The sequence below is a fragment of the Bos indicus genome, chromosome 5 (genome assembly GCF_029378745.1).
Source record: "Bos indicus isolate NIAB-ARS_2022 breed Sahiwal x Tharparkar chromosome 5, NIAB-ARS_B.indTharparkar_mat_pri_1.0, whole genome shotgun sequence".
Taxonomy (NCBI): Eukaryota; Metazoa; Chordata; class Mammalia; order Artiodactyla; family Bovidae; genus Bos; species Bos indicus.
In genome coordinates, this window is record NC_091764.1 from 96,998,735 (window position 1) to 97,024,147 (window position 25,413).

Genomic DNA, 25,413 nt, shown 5'->3' on the forward strand with positions numbered 1-25,413 from the left:
GTTTACAGCAACTTTATTCATAATTCCCAAAACTTGGAAGCAACATAGATGTCCTTTGATAGGTGAGTGGATTAACTATGATACATCCAGGCAATGGAATGTTATTCAGTCCTAAGAAACGAGCTATCATGCCATGAAAGCTAATCTCAATAGCTAGAGAGGTGGACCATAAAGAAGGCTGAGTGCAGAAGAACTGATGCTTTCAAATTGTGGTGCTGGAGAAGATTCTTGCGAGTCACTTAGACAGCAAGGAGATCAAACCAGTCAATCCTAAAGGAAATCAACCTTGGATATTCACTGGAAGGACTGATGCTAAAATTGAAGCTCCAATACTTTGGCCGTCTGATGTGAAGAGCTGACTTTTTGGAAAAGACCCTAATGCTGGAAAAGATGAAAGGCAGGAGGAGAAGGGGATGACAGAGGATGAGATGGTTGGATGGCATCACTGACTCAATAGACATGAATTTTAGCAAGCTCCAGGAGATGGTGAAGGACAGGAAAGCCTGGCGTGCAGCAGTCCATGCAGTCCCAAAGAGTCAGACACAACTTAGTGACTAAATAGCAACAAATATATATATATATATATACTGCATGATTCCAACCATATGACATCCTGAAAAGGGCAAAACTATGGAGACAGTAAAAATAGTAGTGGTTGCCAGGCTTTTAGGGCACAGGGCGGGATAAACAGGTGGAGCGAGGATTTATAGGGCAGTGAAAATAAAATATTCCAGTGGTAGACAGATACAAGTCATTATACATTTGTCCAAACCCTTACAAGGTATAATACCAAGAGTGACTCCTAAGGTAAACTATGGACTTCAGGAAATTACGATGAGTCAATGTGGCTTCACTGATTGTAAAGTATGTCCCACTCCGGTTGGGGATGTTGATAATGGAGGAGGTTATACACATATGGGGACAGCAACATATCTCTGTACCTTCCTCTTTATTTTGCTGTGAACTTAAAACTGCTCTTAAAAATAATTTTTTTGTATTATTATACAAAATAATACCGTTCAGTTCAGTCGCTCAGTCGTGTTCAACTCTTTGCGACCCCATGAATTGCAGCATGCCAGGCCTCCCTGTCCATCACCAACTTCCGGAGTTCACTCAAACTCATGTCCATCAAGTCGGTGATGCCATCCAGCCATCTCATCCTCTGTCATCCCCTTCTCCTTCTGCCCCCAATCCCTCCCAGCATCAAGGTCTTTTCCAATGAGTTAACCCTTCGCATGAGGTGGCCAGAGTATTGGAGTTTCAGCTTCAGCATTAGTCTTTCCAAAGAACACCCAGGACTGATCTCCTTTAGAATGGACTGATTGGATCTCCTTGCAGTCCAAGGGACTCTCAAGAGACTTCTCCAACACCACAGTTCAAAAGCATCAATTCTTCAGCACTCAGCTTTCTTCACAGTCCAACTCTCACATCCATACATGATCACTGGAAAAACCATAGCCTTGACTAGACGGACCTTTGTTGGCAAAGTAATGTCTCTGCTTTTGAATATGCTATCTAGGTTGGTCATGACTTTCCTTCCAAAGAGTAAGCGTCTTTTAATTTCATGGCTGCAATCACCATCTGCAGTGATTTTGGAGCCCCAAAAAATAAAGTCTGGCACTGTCTCCACTGTTTCCCCATCTATTTGGCATGAAGTGATGGGACCAGATGCCATGATCTTCTTTTTCTAAATGTTGAGCTTTAAGCCAACTTTTTCACTCTCCTCTTTCACTTTCATCAAGAAGCTTTTTAGTTCCTCTTCGCTTTCTGCCATAAGGGTGGTGTCATCTGCATATCAAAACTGCTCTTAATAATAATTTCATTTGGCTGTACTGGATCTTCATTGTATGATCTTCAATCTTTGATTTCATTATATGGAATCTAGTTCTCTGACCAGCAATTGAACCCCAGCCCCCTGCACTGGGAACTCAGATCAGCAGGAAAGTTCCCAAAATACTTTTTTTAAACCATAAGGATATATCAGAGTTTTGTTTGAAAATTAATTTCAGAATGAAACATAATTTTTCTAAAAGGGCTATTATCAGAATAAGTCTCAAACTTCCCCAATATGCACCCCTATTTGACATATTTTTAAATACTTTCATCCTTGTATACAAGTTGTCATTAAAATAATGCTTTATGTGCATTATAAAAACATACAGACATAGAAATCCAAAAAGGATGAACTTTTAAAAATAAATAGAAGTAAAAATTCCAGTATCTGCTGCCCACAACTCCTCGAGGTCAGAGGGAAAGGAAATGAGCCCTGGCCGCAGGCCACTGGCCATCGGGTGACTCAGGGAGTCTGCAGAGTCGGGGAGAAGGGGCAGGAAATGACTGCACTGCTGCTCAGTACCATAAACTCCAAGCCGACGTCAGACTATCAGTCTCAGGAAACACTCACTCTTCTTCCTCGCTCCTCCCTCTGGAACCCTACCCAGGTGACCAGCACAGAGGTGGCTCTGCTCTCTTTCCCATGTAAGCTACCGGCCTGAACTTTGTCCTGGCCGGGCTTTTGGCCTCCTTCCAGACCGCCCTTGGTGATCATACATCAGTTGGAGTTCACCCAGGCAAACACACTAAAGAGGTGAGCTGTGAAATAAGACTTTATCTGTACTCCTCCCAAGATAGCACCTGGAACCTGGCTGGGGACAACACTGGCATTGTTAGGAAAATTACACTGACCAGAGCCGTCTAAAATACATGTTTCTTCCTCAATGTCTTCTACCACGCTTCTGAAAAAAGGCGACTTCAGTCGAAAGCTGTTATCCTGAAAAACAAAAGATTTTTTTCCCCTTGCTATATGCTATGCTATGCTATGCTAAGTCACTTCAGTCGTGTCCGACTCTGTGTGACCCCATAGACGGTAGCCTACCAGGCTCCCCTGTCCCTGGGATTCTCCAGGGAAGAACACTGGAGTGGGTTGCCATTTCCTTCTCCAATGCATGAAAGTGAAAAGTGAAAGTGAAGTTGCTCAGTTGTGTCCGACTCAGGCAGGTATTAGAACTTTTTTGAAAAATAGTGTCTCCTTTTAAATTGCTATAACCTTGTGAGTACATTATAAAACAAACATAAACTTACACATTATAAAACATATACAAACCTACAAAGGTACACATACTGCCTTTAACTATCCTCAAAGGAAAAAATGAACAATCTGGTTTGTCACCAAGGTCCTCTCAACCCTAAAGTTCTGATTTGGGGTGAGGTTTCACATGAATATTAGAGCTTCCCTGGTGGCTCAGATGCTAAAGAATTTGCCTGCAATGTGGGAAACCTGGGTTTGATCCCTGGGTCAGGAAGATAGGAATGGCAACCCACTCCAGTATTCTTGCCTGGAGAATCCCATGGACAGAGGAGCCTGGCAGGTTCATGGGATCGCAAAAGAGTCAGACAGGACTGAGCTACTAACACTTCTACATGAATACTATGGCAGAGTCCAAACGTAAAATGTATTCATTTTCTAGAGACTTGCTGAAAATATAAAACTACGGAGGAGAGGAGAATCTTTTCCACTCCCCACCTCACCCTCAGTCCTTTGAATTCCACTCACATCAATGAAATGGACACAGAAGCCACAGATTAACTAGAATGTGATCAAATCTCTACTTCATTTTGTCAGTATAAGCTCACCATGCTAATTTCCTGAACATCCTTGGATGAATTTAAGAAATCATGGGGACTTCCCTGGTGGTCAAGTGGTTACGATTTTGCGGGAATGCAGGTTTGAAGCCTGTTTGGGGAGCTAAGAACCAAAAAACCCAAACATAAAACAGAAGGAGTACTGTAACAAATTCAATAAAGACTTTCAAATAGTCCACATTTTTAAAAAAAATCTTCAAAAAAAAAAATCACTGAAGATGTAGAATAAGGAATGAATAAGGAGTGACCACGCTGTGGTTTCAAAATGCCACGAAGAAGCTTTTCTGTTTCCTCAAGAAATGACTCATTACATCAAGTTACTGAAATAACAGATGCCAAGCAGCTAGCACATGCCTAGCACACAGCAGGCTCTCCAAATCCTTATGTAAAGAACCACAAACAAGCCATTACAAATACACAAATAGAAGCATGTCGAATTAGAAACCTTCTCATGGTCTCCATGCTCTTGACCCACCCAGAAAACACAATAAGGATGTTGGTTTGAAGTTGGCTCTGGAGGGAACAGCTTGAGTTGGGGAGTTTCAAAGAGGTTGGGTATTGGGCAGGAGCCACCTGTGGATTCCTCCCCTGAAAGGAATGTGTGGGAAAAGCCAGCACTGAAATCAGTTACAGTGGAGTTAGCACACCTCACCTGTATGCTGCTACCCCTCTTTTGGAACCAAAAAGACAATTCCTCATCACTTGGAGCTGAAAGACACGTCTTCAGTACAGAATGGACGAGCAAGTGACTCATTAGCTAACCAGCAACAGGCTTATTGGACAAAGGAGTGCGGGCTTAACAAAACTTGGTGATGGTGGTTTAGTCGCCAAGTCGTGTCCGACTCTTGCAATCCGGTGGACTGTAGCCCGCCAGGCTCCCCTGTCCATGGGATTCTCCAGCAAGAATACTGGAGTGGGTTGCCACTTGCTTCTCTAGGAGATCTTCCCGACCCAGGAATCAAACCCAGGTCTCCTGCATTACAGGTAGATAACTTACCAACTGAGCTATGAGGAACTAGATGGATATGCAGTAAAAGGAGGCTTCCCAGGTGGCGCAGTGGTAAAGAACCCACCTGCCAATGCAGGAGATGCAAGAGATGCAGATTCAATCCCTGAGTCAGGAAGATCCCCTGGAGGAGGAAATGGCAACCCCCTGCAGTCTTCTTGCCTGGAAAATTCCAGGGACACAGGAGCCTGGCGGGCTACAGTCCACGGGGTCACAAAGTCTTGGACACAACTGAGTGACGCACATCAGAAGAGGGATTCGTGGCTTAGCAAATTCACATTCAGAAACACAAGCATGCAGTGGGTAAGTGGTGATACGGGGGGGCGGTGTGTGAAAACATCAACAGTACCCTGAGGTTACAGACCGGGGTGGGCGTTGCAGGGGGCATCAATGGATGGCAAGGGACTTTATCAAAATCCCAGGAGGGAAGGGCAGGCTTTTGAAAAGAACAAAGCTGCTTGTGGGCTGAAAAGGAGGGAATGCCAGCTGGGACTGTAAGCAAGAGATAATAGAGGAATGCAACTTTTTCTTCTTATAACATCTGAATTTCAGTTTATTTTTATCTCCCAGTCCCCATCTTCTGGGTCAACCTAGTAGATCCTCATGAAGGTTGACACCTTCAAATACCTGAAGGTGGTTCTCATAGCCACCCTGACCCCCAGCCCTTCATCACTGTGGGCCAAATATCAGACAAAGAGCCCTTTAAATAGGCCACAGTGAAAACTTCCCATTCTGGGGTATTTTTCTCCCTTCTGCCATCTACTGGTGAAAATGAAAATATCATAGCCTCCCACCGAAGGAGGATCTGCAAGGATCTGGAAGTTTGGATCTGCAAATGGGTTTGAAAGCCCTTTTGTGTCATATACTTCTTTATTAGGTGGAATAAATTTTTTTTCAAAGGAAAAAAATATAAACGATGATTCGATCTTCAATCAGTAAGCACTTGCTGAATGAATAATATGAAATTATACATGTACACATAATACAAAGTGTATTTAGGATAAAGAGTAGAAACTTGGCATCAAATTGGGTCCCTTATGAGCTGTATGGCGAGCTGTATGGCAAGCTGTATGGGCAAGCTATTAATGCTTATCCACTCTTCATCTGTAATAATCCTAACAATAATGACAATCACAATGGCTAACACTTAGTAATCATTATAAGGAAGAGCCACAGTATAGTTCATTTAAACCTCACAAGGTAGCTTTATTACTATCCGTGTTTCTTCAGATAAGGACATTGAAACAAGAAAAGTTGAATACTTTGCCCAAGGTCTCACAACTGGATAGTCCAGCTCCTTAGCTTATAATGCGGACAATAATACCCACCTTTCAGGATTGTTCAAGAAACTAGAGACAAGTGAAGTTGCTGATACATAGTTTGTTACAGAATATGATAGATATTGAAACTTCTGTGTGCCGGGCTCTGCAGGATGTTAGGAATCACATCCACTAGAAGGCTGCGGTCCCTGCCCACTGGGTGAGCACAATCACAATACAACATTAAGACTGAGTTCAGCCCAGACAGCACCCAACTTTTCAGTATTGTCTTCCTGCTACCTGCCACAGTGGCTGCGAGAGAGCAGATGCTGGAAAGGAGAAAGGGAGGGGACAGAGTTAAAAAACAAATAAAACCCGGTTCAAGACTCTGTGAGGCAGGACTTCCCTGGTGGTCCACTGGTTAAGAACCCACCTTTCAATGCAGGGGATGTGGGTTCAATCCCTGGCCAGGAAACTAAGATCTGACATGGCTTGGCCCAACTAAGCATAAGGACCTCCAACCAGAGAGCCCACATGCCGCAACTAGAGAAGGCTGGGCACCCCAACGAAGACCCAGCACAGCCAAAATACAATTTTAAAAATTTTTTTAAGAATTTTTTTTCTAATTTTTAAAAAAGACTCTGTGAGGCAGACGGGAGAGATGCTCTTATTTCCGTGTTAACGAGAGAAATCGAGGGTCAACGACTCCACAAGGTCACAGAGCTACGATCAGTCTCTTGACGGAGACTGTGTTCCCACACTCCGCTGTGCTCCATGTCCCTCCAGTTTCTTCCAGTCCCTAGATGGCGCCCGTGGGTTAATGAAGGATGACATTTTGGGAAGGTACTGGGTGGACCATGAACAGACAAAAACTTCAAGAATATGAACAGATATGAGGTCCACCTCCTAGAGATTCTAGTCTCTATATGAGCCCATATTTTCCCCTCATCTCTCTTCCACTTGACACAAGTCAGCTCTTCACTCTAGGTGAGACTGCTTAGTACGATTTCTCAGAGTTCAAGTTTCTGCAGTTATTTTTAGCTGGCGTTTATAGTGCATACCTGGGACAGGTGAGGCATGAAAAGGAATGTGGGTGTGGGTAGCCCTTGAGTCTCTAGTGCCAGGGTCTGGGTCTCTTGTCATTCCAGCTAAAGAGGGGTGACTCACACCCTGATTTATTATCGGCCCTGAGGCTGGATTTCACCCTAAGAACTATGTGGATTAAAACTTGTCTACTCTCTGATTCTGCATTCAAGTCTTTGGAGCATACTTGCTTGATGTTATTTTGTTACCTGCTTTTGATAACGTGGATGCCTTCATTTTCTGTAACCAACACCACAGTCTGTGGTTCTTTCTGGTCTCATTCCTCAGGGCTTTGAAGGACCTGGGGCAGATAGTCTCGGATTTGGATTTGGGGCTAGATCTGTAGGTAGGAACTTACCTGGAAAACACTCTGGCTATAAACCAGATGTTCCTATAGAGTCAGCCAAGTTCCAGGAGATCCACTTTTCTTGGCTGCACTGGGTCTTCATTGCAGCATGTGGGCCTGGTTACCCCGTGGCAGGTGGCATTTTATTTCCCTGGTTAGGGATCGAACCTGCTGTCCCCTGCATTGGAAGGTGGATTTTCAATCACTGGACCACCAGGGAAGTCCTTCATCACATTTTTGAAGGGCTGGGAAAATAATAATCATAATCCAGTTGAGTCTAGATCCCTCCCAGCAACTTCTAGAATCCTCTCAGACGGCCCTTAAATTCCAGACAGCCTGGAATTCTGGGCCTGCTTTAAGCTTAGAACCACCTTCTCGGCTGAAACCCCAGCACTGGGATCCTGTGTTGTTCAGTTTCTAACTCATGTCTGACTCTGTGACACCATGGACTGCTGCACACCAGGCTTCCCTGTCCTTCACTATCTGCTCGAGTTTGCTCAAACTCATGTCCACTGAATCAGTGATGCCATCCAGCGATCTCCTCCTCGGTTGCCCCCTTCTCCTCCTGCCCTTAATCTTTCCCAGCATCGGGATCTTTTCCAATGAGTCGGCTCTTCGCATCAGGTGGCCCAAGTATTGGAGCTTCAGCCTCAGCATCAGTACTTCCAATGAACATTCAGGGTTGATCTCCTTGCTGTCCAAGGGACTTTCAAGAGTCTTCTCCAGCACCACAATTTGAAAGCATCAATTCTTCGGCACTCAGCCTTCTTTACAGTCCAACTCTCACATCCATACATGACTGCTGGGAAAAGCATAGCTTTGTTTGGGATCCTAAGACCCCTCCCTTCATAAGGTAAAGATACTTTCCTCATTTCACTTTGGCTCAGCACGGAGGAAGGAAGTAAAACTAGGTTGGTTAGTATCATGAAACCATGATACAATGAATACTGTATAAAGTGGCTCTATGATTCAGACGAGAAATAAGGGAGAATTTTCTCTGGGGCAGCATCACTGACTACTGCAAGATAATCCCTCTAAGTCATATAAGTTAGGTGTGGGAATTGATTGCAACTGGCAGGCAGGGGAAGATAGTTAATTATTTTAAAGCCCTCAGTGTCCTAAATCAGGAAAGCAGAACTAAGAAATTACACCAAGATGGGACTAGAAGAAAGGCTAGAGGCCTCCTTCCCCACTTCTAAAACTAGACCCTTTGGGACCTTTACTGCAAAGACAATTTACATTTAAGAGGATGTCACTGTAAATTTCTGTACTTCTAGCCATCCTCCCATTTCTGAAGACTCGTGTGCATACATACTCAGTACTGTCTGATCTGCAACTCCGTGGACTATAGCCCACCAGGCTCCTCTGTCCATGAGATTTCCCAGGCAAGAATACTGGAGTGGGTAGCCATTCCCTCCTCCAGGGGATCTTCCTGACCCTGGGATTGAACCCACGTCTCCTGCGTTGTCAGGTGGATTTTTACCACTGAGCCACTGGGGAAGCTACTTCCTGTCTTTTCTCCACTTTCTTTGTAATTAATTCTACCAGTTGAATTCCACAACACAATCTTGTCAGTTCAGTTCAGTTCAGTCACTCAGTCGTGTCCGACTCTTTGTGACCCCATGAATCTCAGCACGCCAGGCCTCCCTGTCCATCACCAACTCCTGGAGTTCGCTCAGACTCACGTCCATCACGTCCATCGAGTCAGTGATGCCATCCAGCCATCTCATCCTCTGTCATCTCCTTCTCCTCCTGCCTCCAATCCCTCCCAGCATCAGAGTCTTTTCCAATGAGTCAACTCTTCACATGAGGTGGCCAAAGTACTGGAGTTTCAGCTTTAGCATCATTCCTTCCAAAGAAATCCCAGGGCTGATCTCCTTCAGAATGGACTGGTTGGATCTCCTTGCAGTCCAAGGGACTCTCAAGAGTCTTCTCCAACACCACAGTTCAAAAGCATCAATTCTTTGGCGCTCAGCTTTCTTCACAGTCCAGCTCTCACATCCATGCATGACCACAGGAAAAACCGTAGCCTTGACTAGATGGACCTTTGTTGGCAAAGTAATGTCTCTGCTTTTGAATATGCTATCTAGGTTGGTCATAACTTTCCTTCCAAGGAGTAAGCATCTTTTAATTTCATGGCTGCAGTCACCATCTGCAGTGATTTTGGAGCCCAAAAAAATAAAGTCTGACACTGTTTCCACTGTTTCCCCATCTATTTCCCATGAAGTGATGGGATCAGATGCCATGATCTTCTTTTTCTAAATGTTGAGCTTTAAGCCAACTCTTTCACTCCCCCCCAAAATGTAGCAGTCCAGAAAGACAGTCTGTACCGGGTTGAAGTGTCTCCCCAAAATCCATGTCTACATGGAATGCAAGTATGTGACCTTATTGAAAATAGGACCTTTGTAAATATAATGAGTCAAGATGAGGTCATACCAGAGTAGGGTGTGACCTAAATCCCCAGTGCTGGGAAAGATTGAGGGCAAGAGAAGTGGGTGACAGAGGAGGAGATGATTGGATGGCATCAACGATTCAATGGACAGTTTGAGCAAGCTCCAGGAGATAGTGAGCGACAGGGAAGCCTAGTGTGCTGCAGTTCACGGGGTCACTAAGAGTCAGATACAACTTAGCAACTAAAAACAGCTAAATTCAACTACTGCATCTGTACAAGAAGCCCATGTAAAAGCACAGACACACAGAAGGGAAGGTTATGTGAAGACGGGGGCAGAGACTGGAGCTACGTTTTCACAAGCCAAGGACCACCAGCAAGCACCAGAAGCTAGCAGAGAGGACAGACCCTTCTCGAGAGGCTTCAGATGCAGCATGGCCCTGGTGACAGCTTGATCCTGGACCTCTAGATTACAGAACTGTGATCCAGCAAACTGCTGTTCTTTTAAGCCCCCCTCTGTGGTACTTTGTTACATGTACATTGTACTCTGTGACCCCATGGACTGTAGCCCAGCAGGCTCCTCTGTCCATGGAATTTTCCAGGCAAGAACACTGGAGTAGGTTGCCATTTCCTTCTCCAGGGAATCTTCCCAACCCAGGGATTGAACCTGGGTCTCCTGCATTGCAGGCGGAGTCTTCATTGTCTGAGCCACCAGGGAAACTCACTGTTACAGGAGCCCCAGGAGACTCAAGACTTCACAATCTTGCCTTGGCGGACAGGGAGCATGAAAAACAGCTTGATTAGTGATATAAACCCACAGCTTCGTCCTCATTTGCACCTGAATCACATTCATTTCTGTGCCTGCTGCCCTTCACAAGGATCTCTCTACTCATTCTGCCTGAGACTCTATAGTTTATGGTCTGGACCCACCAATATGCCTGAAGACACATCATCCACCTTTCTTCCCTTAGTGGCCCATCTTCCCAACCTAGCAAAGCATACTCTAAAGTACTTCAGAGAAAGCAGCCAAGCTTTAGAAGGTTTCTACCCTTTTTAGTCTCTGCAGAAATATGCATGTACCTGAAGGGTCCACAGACCCTAGGTTTGGAATCCTATTTAAAAAGTTCAGACTTCTTCAGAATAATTCATCTCTTCTTACACACCACCCACAAAGTGCTCAGTCGTGTCTGACTCTTTGTGACCCCATGGACTATAGCCTGTCAGGCTTCTCCATCCATGGGATTTTCCAGGCAAGTATACTGGAGTGGGTTGCCATTTCCTTTTCCAGGGGATCTTACTGACCCAGGGATCAAACCTGAGTCTCCAGCACTGCAGGCAGACTCTTTACCATCTGAGCCACCATGGAAGCCCACCACCCACAATCTGATTCAAATTAAGCCTGCTTCTAAAGTCTTCCACTGAGTTGAAATAGCAATCATCCATTGGCTTTTATCCACTGGCTCAGAGGGAGACAGAGCTACCAGTATCTAAGCTGCTCTGAGAGTCCCAACAGGAAATACACTAATGGAGAATTAGCCCCCAGTGGTGGGCACCCCACCCACCATATTTACAAAGATCTTCCTGCAATCAACGGTCCACACTTGATTCCCACAGAGAATTTTACTGACATCTACTTTTCACTTACTGAACACTTCAACTTTAAGAAACACAACACGCACTTTCCATTAAGATGTACATCGAAGACTTCCCTGGTGGCACAGTGGGTTAGGAATCTGCCTGCCATTGCAGGGGACACAGGTGTGATCCCTGCTCCGGGAAGACTCCACATGCCTTGGAGCAACTAAGCCCGTGTGCCACAACTACTGAGCCCGTGAGGTGAAACTACCGAAGCTGGGCACCTAGAGCCAGCGCTCTACAACAGGCAAGGCCACCGCAACGAGGAAGCTGCGCACCGCAGTGAAGAGCAGTCCACACTAGCCGCAACCAGAGAAATCCGCGCACAGCAAGTCTTCTCCTATGAAGTCTTTACCACAAAAAGGTCTTGAAGGAGTCTGAACTTTTTTATAATAATATTTAAATTTATTATTTCCCATTCAGAGTCATGAAACACAAGCTGAGACTGCTTGAGTTCCACTGTTTTTTAGATATAAACATCCCTTTCCTTTGCAATTACAGGCTGAGGGCTTCATTAGCCCAGTCCTTGATTTGCAGCTGAAAAAAGCACAGGTCTGTGTGAAGGGTGTGAAGGGACAGGAGAGCATGTGCTCCTCATGTCAGGAACGAGTAACCACAGTGGAAGGCCAGTCCGAGTCTCGACATCAGCTCTGTGACAATGTCCCACAGCAACAATGCTTGAACACACAGACGGGGGCCCAGTACTGTAGGAGCAGGGCCGTCTGGACACGTGCTGACGGACTGGCCTGAGGAAGAGGTCCCGTTCTCTCCTTCAGTCATCTCCACAGCACAGAAGGCAGAAATCAAGTCTTTATAAAAGAGATTAACGGCCTTTCCGTTTCTTCATTTTTCCTCCAGCCACCTTGTTCCTGACACCGATCGCACCCTCCGTGTCATCATTGTCCCCAGCATCCTCCCGTGAGCGCTTCTTCTTCTCTCCATGCTCCCTTAACTCCTGCAACAAACAGAAAGGACGGGCTTGATCGTGAACTGCTGTCACTGAGGGGAACACACCCTGGTCTCCACTCCATCAAGTCAAGCCCTCTGCTTCCCTGGCGGTCCAGTGGCTAAGAGTCCCTGCTTCCAATGCAGCAGGCTCAGTTGGATCCCTGGTCAGGGAACTATTAATAGACCTCACATGCTGCAACTGAAACCTGGTGTAGCTGGCAAGCTAGATAAATAAAATCTTGATAAATTAAGAGAATTCATTTATTTAAAACAAACAAACCAACCCTAAGTAATTCCCTAACACCTCACATTAGCAAACAAATAAAACCAAAATCCCAATATACAAAACTGTCATCAAAGATAAAAAAATGAAAACAGGGAGCTACTATTTTCATATGGCAGACTAGCAAAGATTTAAGAGAACGGTAATACCTAGAACTGGTCAGGGCAGTGGGGAGACACAGACACTGTCCCGCGTACAATGTCACATACGTCGTGTAAGCTGCTATAGCTTTCCTGGAGAGCAACTGGGCATTCTGTATGAATTTGAACTGTGTGTTCTCCACTCAACAATTTATTCTATGGAAACAAGTGTGCAAAGCTGTACATAGTAGGATGCTCAACACAGTTATTAACTAAAATATATAAAACTGGGAAAAGCATGAACACATATCAATGGAAAGCACGTTATATATTCATAACAGAATCATTAAGAAGGGATGGCATGAGAATTTTAAAAAGCTAGCATTTAAGGTAACATCTCTAAAACCTACAAGTGGTGCTGTTTTAAAAAACTGAATTCATCCTCCTCAGACTACTAATTGTCTAGCACACATAATCTGGCCCCTTGCCAATTGAAGGTAGTGAAGGAGCTCTCAGTGACTCTAAGAAATCAGTCATGCCGCTATGTTTAGGCAAGTTTGGTAACTGAATCAAATGAACGCTAACATGCAGCCTAGATGAAGATTTTTGAATAGAGTTTAAAATGTGAAAGAAAAAGAAAAAAATGTGATCACATGAATCTAGATTAGTTGAAACAGAAAAAACAATACACATTTAGATAAAAGTCATATACAAATTGGAAAAAGTCTCATTATGGCTAAAGAAAAACAGCCAAATGTAATCAATGGTTTTGTGTATTTCACTATTTTAATCCTTTCTGTATTTTCTAAAAAATGTTTTCCAACACACATCAAATTTTCTATAAACAAAAACACCAAGACTTCCATATGGGCAGAAAAACAAGCCCATACCTCAGCTACTCAGAAAGCGCTCCGTGCACTAAGTCTCTTCACCCCTCAGAGCAGCACTCCTGGGATAATAGGGCACTGGCAAGCGTTCTCCTCTAGACCCTTCCATCTCCAGTGCTCCCCCTACAGCTGCTCTCAGGAACTACACTGTCCACCCGACTTATCTGATGCTCATACACCATGTCTCCAAGGTAACTACTCTTCCTGATCTGCAGGTGAGGGACTGACTCTGAGAGGTCAGACACCTTGTGCAAACTCACAGCTGCATCTTCTCAAGTTCAAAGGTTTTCCTGCCTCACCATTCCTGCCACCACAGACGGTGGCTGGGAATGAATGTAGTCACTGTGATCAGACTGAGTCCAAACCCTGATTTGACCATTTAGTTACAGGGTCAAAAGCAAACTGCCTGCATCTCTATGTTTTAGCATACTCATCTTACACTTGGAATAAAATAATACCGTTTATTGAGGATTAACACGATAAAGTGTCTTGCATGCAGTTAAGTTGCATAGAAGCTGGTGAGAAAAGGCATTGCAGGGGTTTCCCTGGTGGCTCCATGGTAAAGAATCTGCCTGCCAATGCAGGAGACATGGTTTCGATCCTGGTCCGGGAAGATCCCACAAGTCTCAGAGCAGCTAACCCTCTGCACCACAACTACTGAACCTGTGCTCTAGAGTCCATGCATCACAACTACGGAGGCTCGTGCACCACAGAGCCGATGCTCAGCAACGAGAGAAGCCGCCACAATGAGAAGCCCTCATATTGCAACTAGAGAGCAGCCTGGGCTCGGTGCGACTAGAGAAAGCCTGTCTTTCAACATTGAAAACCCAGCGCAGCCAAAAATAAACAAATGAACGAGTTGCACACCATTCGGGCAAATCTCTGGGCCTCGGTCACGCGTTCTGTCAGCATCATGACTTCGTCGTCCTGGGTTGGAAAGACAGGCAGTTTCTTCCCAATCAAGTGCTCTATGCGCTGGAAGAGCTCCACGTCATACCTGAGGAAGGAAAGTTGACACGGCTCTGGCTGGCTGACAACATACACGTCCATCTGTTCATCCCAAAACGATGACACAACAGGAGCCACGGTTTTTAGTAATATCAAACCTATTATTCCTTTTCAGAACATTGATTAAATGCAACCTGCTGTGCAGAGTCCAGCAGAAAACCACCCACCACATCCCTGACTCCCGAAAAGCCTAGGACACGTGGCTGTTTGTTCCTTTAAAAACAAAATCAGAAGAACAGTTACTGTAATATGGTGAGCTGAGGGAATGGTCACTGTTCTCTGGCTCCAGACGTTAAAAGAACAGGGTTTTGGTGTGTGTGCTTTTATACACCAAGGACTCCGCTACACACATGCAGTATATGCTCTTTCCATATACGTCTTCAGTCTTCATTAAAACCCTGCAAGGTTGGTGTTACTATTTCCATTTTACAAATGATGAAGGTGGGATGAGGAAGGCTTAGTGCCTATTACAGTAAAAGGTGAAGTCAGGTTCCAAGTGAGTTGGCCCCAGGGTTCTGCTTCTTTCTCTACATTGCTCTGCCCTGAAGTCGGGTCACTTACTGTGTGACAAAGGTAATAGCCTTTCCAGAGCGCCCAGCTCGAGCCGTCCGACCCACTCGATGGATGTAATCCTGAAACACAATGGGCAAGTAACTCTGAGTCAGCTGGAATATGAATTAAAAACTCTGTATGTAAAGTCTTCCCGCCAACCTTTGAAAGAAAACAGATCTGTCCTGGAATGTGGAGAAACAGACTGGCAATCCATTGAAATATGTCTGCCTCACTTTTTAAATTCTCCTCACAGCACAAAACTGACCCCCGCTTTTCCTTTCTTTTATAGAAAGATGAATCCACAAAGCACACCTCCACAGACACAGACAGAGGAAAACGGCCCGGGTCTAGAGGTAGACCTGGGTCCCAGCTCTGCTTCCCCCCATCCCAACCCACAACACAACTGTCTGCAAGTCCCAGAACCTCTCTGAACCATGGTTTCTGTCTATGAGTCAGGGGCACAACACACTGCAAACTCAGCATTACTGCGAAAATCCTATGCGAGAGCACCTTGTCTACAGCAGTTTAATACAAAGTCGAGACACACTAGTTGTTCTCAACTGGGGGTAGCTTTGTCCTCCCCAGGGAGCATCTATGAACTGTCTGGAAACATACCTGGTGGCCACAGTCACCTGTGGGTAGGGGCCAGGAATGCTAAGCATCCTACAGTGGAGAGGACAGCCACACAACAGAGAACTCCCGGCCTGAGGTGTTAATGAGGCTGAGAAACTCTGGGATCGCCGAGGACCACAAGCTGCCATTCTCATCAGTTAGACCAACAGAGGTCAGCATGTGAAACATCTGCTCCTCTGATGGTGAGCACCTTGCCCCTCTCCTGGGTTCCTTCCTTCACGTTCATTGACAACACGTCCACAGGCATGTGCAAGATGAGGAGAATGAACAGATCAAGAGTTTCCTAATTTCTGATACTTAACTACCCAAGGACACACATACACACCCAAACACACACCCCAAGACTGTAACTAAAGGAAGACAAAAAACATTAAGAAATGCACTTTGGGGGCTTCCCTGATGGCTCAGATGATAAAAGAAACACACTTTGGATACAATGGACTATTATTCAGCCATATAAATGAATGACACCTTCCTGTTTGTGACAACACTGGCTAGACCTTGAAGGTATTTGACTCAGTAAAATAAGTTAGACAGGGACAAATACAGAGATCTCACTTATATGTGAAATCTAACAACAACAAAAAACTGAGCTCACAGATACAGAAAACAGGTTTGGTGGTTACCAGAGGCAGGGATGGGTGTATGTGAAATGGGTGAAAGAGGTCAAAAGGTACAAATTTCAGTTATAAAATAAGGAAGTCATGGGGATGTTAATGTACAACTTGTGGACAAGAGTTAAAAACACAGTACTGCACATTTGAAAGTTGCTAAGGGAAAATATCTTAGAAATTCTCATCAAAAGAAAAAAAAAAGTGCAACTATGAATGGTGACAGATGCTGTGACCATTTTGCAATATATGCAAATACTGAATCAACACATTTTATACCTAAACTAATGTAATGTTACATGTCAATTACACCTCAATTCAAAAAAAAAGAAAAGAAAGGGGAAAGACAGAATTAGAGAGGAGGAAAGGAAAGGAGACGGGAAGGAGAAAGGAAAAGAAAGAAAAAGAAAAGAAAAATATTTGGGGTGAGAAAGTCAGGTCAGCAACAAGACTCACCTTGGAATGGGTAGGAATGTCAAAGTTAACCACTACATCCACATGGGGTATGTCCAAACCGCGGCTTGCAACATCAGTTGCTAGAAGAATGGAACGAGCCTTCGCCTTAAATTTATTAAGGGATCCCAGGCGCTTGCTCTGAAACAATGAAAAGAAATGGAATGAATTTTCATCTTGAAAATCTAAGGAATCTTGGAAATCCAAGACACATAAACTAGACACATTAAATAGATACAAGAACCAAGAAAGAAATTTTTTAAATGATGTTTCCCCTTCAGTCTAACTGGGCTTCACAGGTCAAAAGGAAACATGAAAGCAAAAAAAAAAAAAAAAAAAAGGTCCAAGACTAAAACTAGAAAATACTAACATAAAATATTGTCAAACATGACAGAAGGGTAACTGGGAAATAATTTACCACAAGGGCTGAACAAATCGGGCTTCCCAGGTGGTGCCAATGGTAAGGAACCTGCCTGCCAATGCAGGAGATGTAAGAGACCTCCTCCAGAAGCCCTGTCATGGCAACCCATTCCAGTACTCTTGCCTGGAGAATCCCATGAACAGAGGAGCCTGGAAGGCTACAATCCACGGGGTAACACAGAGTCTGACACAACTGAAGCAACTCAGCACGCACACATGCTGAATAAATCAACTCTACAGCTTCCATACTAGACAACTACCTGTGGAATATTCTAACTGGAGCCTCTGCTATCCTGAAAGGAGGAAGCAGCATTGACGGCAACACTTTAAAGCCCGTAACAGCAGGACAACTGCGGAAGGACGCATTAGTGTCACATGCCGCTACTGCAGAAACCTCCTGCCGTGAGGTTTATCTTTCTCACCAATGATGCTGAAGAATAGTTACCTGACTCATCTGTCCGTGGAGGGGAATGGCAGTGAATCCAAGATTTCGGAGTAGCAGAGCTGTCCTCTGAGTGTTGTTACAGGTGCTGCAGAATATCATAAAGGAGTTCCCGGCCAATTCGTTCAGAATATAAACCAGGTAGGTATCCTAAGTCACAAAGCCAAAACAATATATGTAACTGAACCTGGAAGAAAGTCAGAGTCCTGGGCATATAAACTACATAAAAGACTAACCCTCTAGCTGCTTCTCAATTACCCAGATGCTCAGCTGGCAGCCCTGCACCCCTTAATCAGCTTTATCATAATCATCTCTGAGAACCATGGGTAACACAGAGCCTGACACCAAGCACAAGGCGAGCTGGGCTCAGCAAGCACACAAAGCCCTTACATCTGAGGACAAGACTAGGGTCCGCTGCCCACAAAAAAGCCACATAAAAAGCAGACCAAAGAAAAACTACCTCAAGGATGGGGTTAGGAAGGGATTATATCATGACTTCATTACTCTGGTTTAATACATTGTGAATTCCCGGAATGCTCGGCGTTATCAGTGATAAATGTAAACACGGCATGAGCTCTAAAACAAACAGCACTTAGCTAATCAAGAGCTGACACTTTCAGACACTGTGGTGAAGGAGGGGAGGGAGAGGAAGGAATGATCAGAGTAAACACTCTACCTTGAACTTGGAAGGAATAAAAAGATAATACTGCTGCAACTTCTCAACCGTCTGGTACTTGGAGGAGACGGCGCATTTCACAGGGTTCTTCAGCGCCGCTCGCTGAAGTTTCTGCACCTGGAGAAGGGATATCTAGATTAGCACGTTGATTCCTAAGTGCTCTGGTTTTACTCTTGTTACTGGGACTGTTTCTACTTATCAGTTCTCATAAAGAAGAAAAGAGAAGTCCTAGAAAAGCTCACCTTCTTGGTCATCGTAGCAGAGAAGAGAAATGTTTTCCGATCTCGGGGAATCACTTTGAGGATCTTGTCAACCTAAGGCAGAAAGAGCAAAGGATACCAACATGACATTTACACTGGAAACCTGCAAATGTATTTTGTGAAGGAGATAAGGGATCACAAACTAAATACATCACACTGGGGATTTGGGAACTCAAACCTTCGATTCAATTCAGCTAAAACTTACTGAATATATACTGTCAGGTAGCACATCCGATGCTATCAAAAAATAATGCTAATCAGGGAAAAGAACATTTTAAATCAGTACAGTATAGCTAATCTAAGAGAAAAGAAAAGAATAAGCATTAATCAACTAAGTAAGTTATGAAGAACTTCTTGTTAAAGAAAAGATAGAAGAGGTTGAAATCAAATGAAGTAGAAAAGAAAATCTGGTTTTGATATTTCTTACCTCTAAAATCAAAGTCAGACTACATATAATATATATGCTTTTTGCCCAACTATTTGTTTTTTAGTTGAAGAATAGTTGATTTACACCATTTCAAGTATACAGCAAAGTGATTCACATACATATACTTTTTCAGATTCTTTTCCACTGTGTGTATGTGTGCATGTGTGTTAGTCGTGTGTCTGACTGTCTGTGACCCCATGGACTGTAGCCTGCCAGGCTCCTCTGTCCATGGAATTCTCCAGGCAAAAACACTGGAGTAGGCTGCCATTCCCCTCTGCAGGGGATCTTCCCAACCCCGGGATCAAACTCACGTTTCCTGTATTGCAGGCAGATTCTTTATCTTCTGAACCATCAGGGAAGCCCCCCCAGCACAGCTTATTACAAAATACTGAATACAGTTCCATGTGCTATACAGTAGGTCCTGTTGTTTATTTTATATATAATAGTCTGTATATGTTAATCCTAAATTCCTAATCTATCTCCCCTCAAAAGTCAGACTATATTCTTAAGAGGATGCTGAGACTATTTACAATAGCCAAGAAATGAAGGCAAGCTAAATGTCCATCGACAGATGAGGGATAAAGTGGCGGTACATTATACAGCGTAATAGTACTCAGCCATTAACAATGAAACATAATACTCCATTGTGTATATGTACCATAAATTAAAAAAATAAAAATAAAAAAAAATAAAAAATAAAAATGAAACAATGCCATCTGCAACAACACGGATAGACCTAGAGATTATTATCCTAAGTGAAGTCAGACAAAGACAAATATCCTATGATATCACTTACATGTGGAATCTAAAAAACAGTACAAATCAATTTATTTATGAAACAGATTCACAGACATAGAAAACAAACTTAAGGTTACCAAGAGGAAGCGGGGGAGATAAATTAATAGTTTGGGATTGGCAGATGCAAACTACTGTGTATAAAGTAAATAAACAACAAGGTCCTATTATACAGGACAGGGAACTATTTTCAATATCTTGTAAGAAACTATAATGGAACGGAACGGGGAAAAGAACATGCACACACACACATATACACACATAGATATATGTATAACTGAATCACTTTGCTATATACCAGAAACGCTGTAAATCAATAATGCTTCAATTTCAAAATTAATTAAATTTAAAAACAACAAGGATATATTGTACCAGCATAGGGACACAGAGTCATTATTCTGTAATAATCTTAAATGGAGTATATGGAGCATAATCCACAGAAATACTGAAGCACTATGTTGCACTCCTAAAAGCAATATAATATTGTAAATCAACCATCTTTCAACAAAAAAGAAAAGCAGCAGGTATGTTAAATTAACTGACAGTAGTAAGTGCTCCAAAAAGCAAGTGAGCTATGAATCAGACTTTGAAACGGGGCACCTGAGAAGTTCTAAGAGGAGGAAAGATGTTAAGAGCTCACCTCTGTCTCAAAATCCATATTCAAGATTCGGTCTGCTTCATCCATGACCAAGTACTTGAGGGCTCTTAAGTTGAAACCTTTCGTATTTTCCAAGTGGTCAATCAGTCGGCCAGGAGTTGCTAACAAGAAAGGTTGAGGACGTGTTTAAGAAAAAGGACAGAAAGGGAGTAAACTCCCACTCCTAATAATTCCAGAAATTAAAAAAAAAAACCATTAAACAGGGTTACAGACAGTCACTCTTCGAACACTTTCCGCACAAGTAAATTACACCTAGCATCAGTAGATTTTTCTGAAATTCATCCTCACCAGCACCTTTTACCGGTGTCAGTTACTCACCTATCACTATATGTGGTTTTTTGGCCAGGGCCAGAGATTGGGACATTGAATCAATTCCACCTACAATGACAGCTACAGAAATAAAAAGAATATTAAAAAGAGATCCTTAATTTTGTTTCCATGATGCACTAAACATCTTTTAAAGCCAATGCCAGATTTCTACTTTCATTTCTCTTCCCTTACAATGACAACTTTCCCCAAAGCTAAAATACCCAATCAGCTCTTTAGGTCAGCGAACTTATATTAACACTTGCTTTCATTCCCTTTCACATTCATGCTCAACCTGTGAAGAAACTGTGAAGAGTCCTTTCCTCCCAACACTTACCACACTGCACCCCAATCGAAGACCCCAGGGCTTCAAACTGCTCTGAGATCTGAAAGGCCAGCTCCCGAGTCGGGGTGAGAACTAAGGCAAACAGACGCTGGGGCGTCTCCAACAATGCGTTGAGAATGGGCAGAGCAAAGGCACCGGTTTTCCCAGAGCCGGTTTCTGCCAGCCCGATGATATCACGACCTAGAAGACAAAAAATATACATAATAGCAAAGAAATGCTCTCTGTGCCATTCCCATATTGGTGGGAATATGACTAAATGCTGGGCACAATACAGACCATGAATAAATATTTGATGAATTGAGGGGAAGAGGAAGTTGATCAGACAGAAGACATGGTCTCTGTCCTGAATAAGCTCAAAATCCACACAATACATAATAATATGATAGGTCCCTGTAGGACAGGGTGAAAAAGGAAGGAGGAGTCAGGAAAGGCTAACAGAGGTGACGAGCAAATTAAATCTGGAAGTCAGCAAAGAAAGGACAGTCTCATGTGAGGAAAGAGGCTTTAAAGAACACAGAATGAGTAAGGAGAGGGAAAAGTACAACATGGCCAGAACACAGAAGTCAAGGGGGAAAACGGAGAAGAATGAGGAAACCCACAGCCATGCTAAGGAGTTTGGATGTCTTCCTTTAAGACAGAGGAATGGAAGGATTTTAGGCAGGGAGTATCATGACCTTTAAGTATCAACACTCTTTAAGACTTCCCTGGTGACTCAGATGGTAAAGAAGCTGCCTGCAATATGGGAGACCTGGGTTCTGTCCCTGGGTTGGGAAGATCCCCTGGAGAAGGAAATGACAACCCACTCCAGTACTCTTGCCTGGAAAAATCCCATGGACAGAGAAGCCTGGCGGGCTACAGTCCGGGGGTCACAAAGAGTCGAACGTGACTGAGCGACTAACACATGACATGAAATGACTCTTTAAGAAGATAAACCCTAGGCCTGATGGCATAAGGAGAAGCCAAGGAGCTTAACAGTAATCACTGTTTATACTGCTCCTCCTGAGGGAAGAATGCCAGATTCCTTAAGAATGGTCTGTTATTGCCAATCAAGCCATAACTGAGAAGATCTGGCAATTAATTCCCAAGCCAAAACCACTGTCTCTAGGTTCGCTGTAGCCCCCAAGGCAGCGATCTTTGGCCTGGGCCAGAGACTGGGACACTGAATCAATGTCTCAGCCCCCAGCGGAAAGGTTTCCTTGAAGTAATGACCGCCACACTTGATTGCTCAGGATTCCTCACCTAGAAATTTTCCCTGACGCAACTTGAACGTGACTCTCTTCCTTACACTCTAAAGTGACCTCAAGGGCCAAAATGGGGAAAGCACAGGAAAATGAGACCTCAGAGAGGATACAAGGGGAGCTATGATGGTAGCCTGAATGGAGGCCAGGTGAAGTGAGAGACAGAAAGTAACAAACAAAAATGAACAGTCACTGTAAATCAACTATATTTCAATAAAATAAAAATAAAAGACAGAAAGTAATGAAAGAAAATCTGATTGGCACAGAGGTTTCTACCTGGGGAAACTCAAAGGCCATAAACTGAGATATAGGCTACAGAGAAATTAGTTCTGGTGAGAAAAATAAAGACTCTGGTTTGGATCCAGGGAACTTGAGATTCCTGCAGTAAGCCTGGAAATAAGTGTCTAAAAACCAGTTGGACAAACTTGTTTGTGGAGTTCATCCGAAAAAATATGGGCTAGAAATACAGATGTGGGAGGCAAGAGCATCAGACCAGTGGTGCTCCCCCAGGGGCAGACATATCAGAGTAAACCATGAAGTTTTATATCTGTATATGCCTAGGTCCCACACCTGGAAATTCCAATTCAGGAGGTCTAGGCTGGAGCCCAGAAATCACTAGAGTTTTATAAGATCCACAGGTGATTCTAATGAGCACTGGCTGAAACTCACTGATGCAGCCAGCATTAAAGCTTCAGGACTGGATGAGATATCTTAGTAGAATTTTACAGTGAGGGTAAAAAAGGATGAAGCTAGAATTAACACTGCAAGGCAAAGGAAAAGAACCAGAAGAAACTGAGAAAGAAATGCTGGAAAGACAAAAGACAACAAACCACCTTGCAGAAAGTAAGCTCATTAACACTGCAGAATTACTTTTTAAAAAGCCAAAAAAGCCACAAACTTTTTATCTTTACTGACCATACTTTATTTCACTTGAAGTAAGCAAAGCAATAGCTCTCAAATGTGGTAAGTATTTAACTGAGTAGGTGCAACTTTACACTGAACCTGAAACAGACCACATACTTAATTTCAACCTACCTTGTAAGGCCAAAGGAATAGCTTCAATCTGGATCTTTGTGGGCTTTGTCCATCCCAACTGGTCACAAGCTTCACACAATACATCTGTCACACCCTTGGAATTCAGAAAAACACAGTTTAGCAAAGAACAACACACACTCGCCCCCCATACAACTAAAGGACTGTCAGGGCAGCCTTGCTGGTGACACATGCATCTCCTACATTTTGATTCAAAAGGTATTTATTGCAGATGGTGACTGCAGCCATGATATGACTAACCTAGACAGCATATTAAAAAGCAGAGACATTACTTTGCCAACAAAGGTCCATCTAGTCAAAGCTATGGTTTTTCCAGTAGTCATGTATGGATGTGAGAGTTGGACTGTGAAGAAAGCTGAGAGCCGAACTGATGCTTTTGAACTGTGGTGTTGGAGAAGACTCTTGAGAGTCCCTTGGACTGCGAGGAGATCCAACCAGTCCATCCTAAAAGAAATCAGTCCTGAACACTCACTGGAAGAACTGATACTGAAGCTGAAACTCCAATACTTTGGCCACCTGATGCAAAGAACTGATTCATTGGAAAAGTCCCTGATGCTGGGAAAGATTGAAGGCGGGAGGAGAAGGGGACGACAGAGGATGAGATGGTTGGATGGCATCACCGACTCAATGGACATGAGTTTGAGTAGACACCGGGAGTTGGTGACGGACAGGGAAGCCTGACATGCTGCAGTCCATGGGGTCCCAATGAGTTGGACACCACGAAGCGACAGAACTGAACTGACTCAGTCTCCTCCTTAATTGTGAGTACTGGGACAGTAACTCAAGGCTGTCATCACTCTTCACTCACCAGGGACCAAGCCAACAAGTTCTTTACGTGGGTTACTCCATTTAATCTTCACAGTTCTATAAGATACTTATCATAATCCTCAATTTACAGAGGTGGAAGGTCAGGAACCGAGAGAACTTGCATCTAGTAATGGGTCAGAATTCAAACCCGGCTCATCGGAATTCTAAACCCAAATCGGACAGGTCGCACTGGACAATATCCTGCACAAACACAGCGTTGCCACACCAAGTGGAGCTGAAATGGGCAAATGGGGCTCCTGGGCCCGGCCTCCTTCCCACCACCCAAACTCGGAGTTGAGGGCGGGCCCTCGTCCTAAACCTGAGCCTCGGGTACCCTGGGGGAAATCTGAGCTAGGCCCCGGCTGCTTCCGCACACCACAGGCCTAGATGGAAGGCAACCGGACTCTGCCCGCGCCTGCCGCCGGAAGAACAAAGGGAAGCTGGCATCATCCACTCTTACCAGGTCTTTAAATGTTTTCGTTTCTTCCACCTCCACCGCCGTCTGGGGCGCCTCCATGCTTTCCAGGGAATCGTGCTCCACGGACGCCGCCATGCTGTCCGCGAACTCCGGAAGTGGGTCGGCGGACACAGGATTCTGGGAAACGTAGTTTTAGCTCTCTCCGGCGGCGGCGGCGGCGTGTTGTGGGCGCCCCGCTGAGGGTTTGGCCAGGATTTGCACCAGCCGGCCCGGCAGGCGGGGATTCGCGGACAAGTACATATGGAGATCCAACCAGTCCATTCTGAAGGAGATCAGCCCTGGGATTTCTTTGGAGGGAATGATGCTGAAGCTGAAATTCCAGTACTTTGGCCACCTCGTGCGAACAGTTGACTCATTGGTTAAGACTCTGATGCTGGGAGGGATTGGGGGCAGGAGGAGAAGAGGACGACAGAGGATGAGATGGCTGGATGGCATCACTGACTCGATGGACTTGAGTCTGAGTGAGCTCCGGGAGTCTGTGATGGACAGGGAGGCCTGGCGTGCTGCGATTCATGGGGTCGCAAAGAGTTGGACAAGGCTGAGTGACTGAACTGAACTGATATATATTAAAAAAAAAAAAAAAAAAAGGATGGATATAAACTTTAGGACTTGTGGAACTGAACCAAAAGCAGAAGGACTTGATGACCAGGGTCTGCAGTCAGCCCTCCTTTTTTTTTTTTTCAGTCGCTAGG

At 44.2% G+C, this 25,413-nt stretch overlaps 1 protein-coding gene across 1 annotated transcript; it reads right to left on the reverse strand.

The window, feature by feature from the left end:
- Positions 1–11,326: 11,326 nt before the first annotated feature.
- Positions 11,327–24,848, reverse strand: DDX47 (DEAD-box helicase 47). The gene is made up of 12 exons (XM_019961531.2): positions 24,704–24,848; positions 23,419–23,512; positions 21,137–21,325; positions 20,812–20,883; positions 20,476–20,594; positions 18,596–18,667; positions 18,354–18,470; positions 17,681–17,827; positions 16,819–16,956; positions 15,128–15,198; positions 14,426–14,555; positions 11,327–12,315 (listed from the first exon to the last, which is right to left on the reverse strand). The coding sequence occupies exons 1-12, from the start codon at positions 24,794–24,796 to the stop codon at positions 12,184–12,186; spliced, it is 1,374 nt and encodes a 457-aa protein (XP_019817090.2). The 5' UTR covers positions 24,797–24,848; the 3' UTR covers positions 11,327–12,183.
- Between the last annotated feature and the right edge of the window lie 565 nt (positions 24,849–25,413).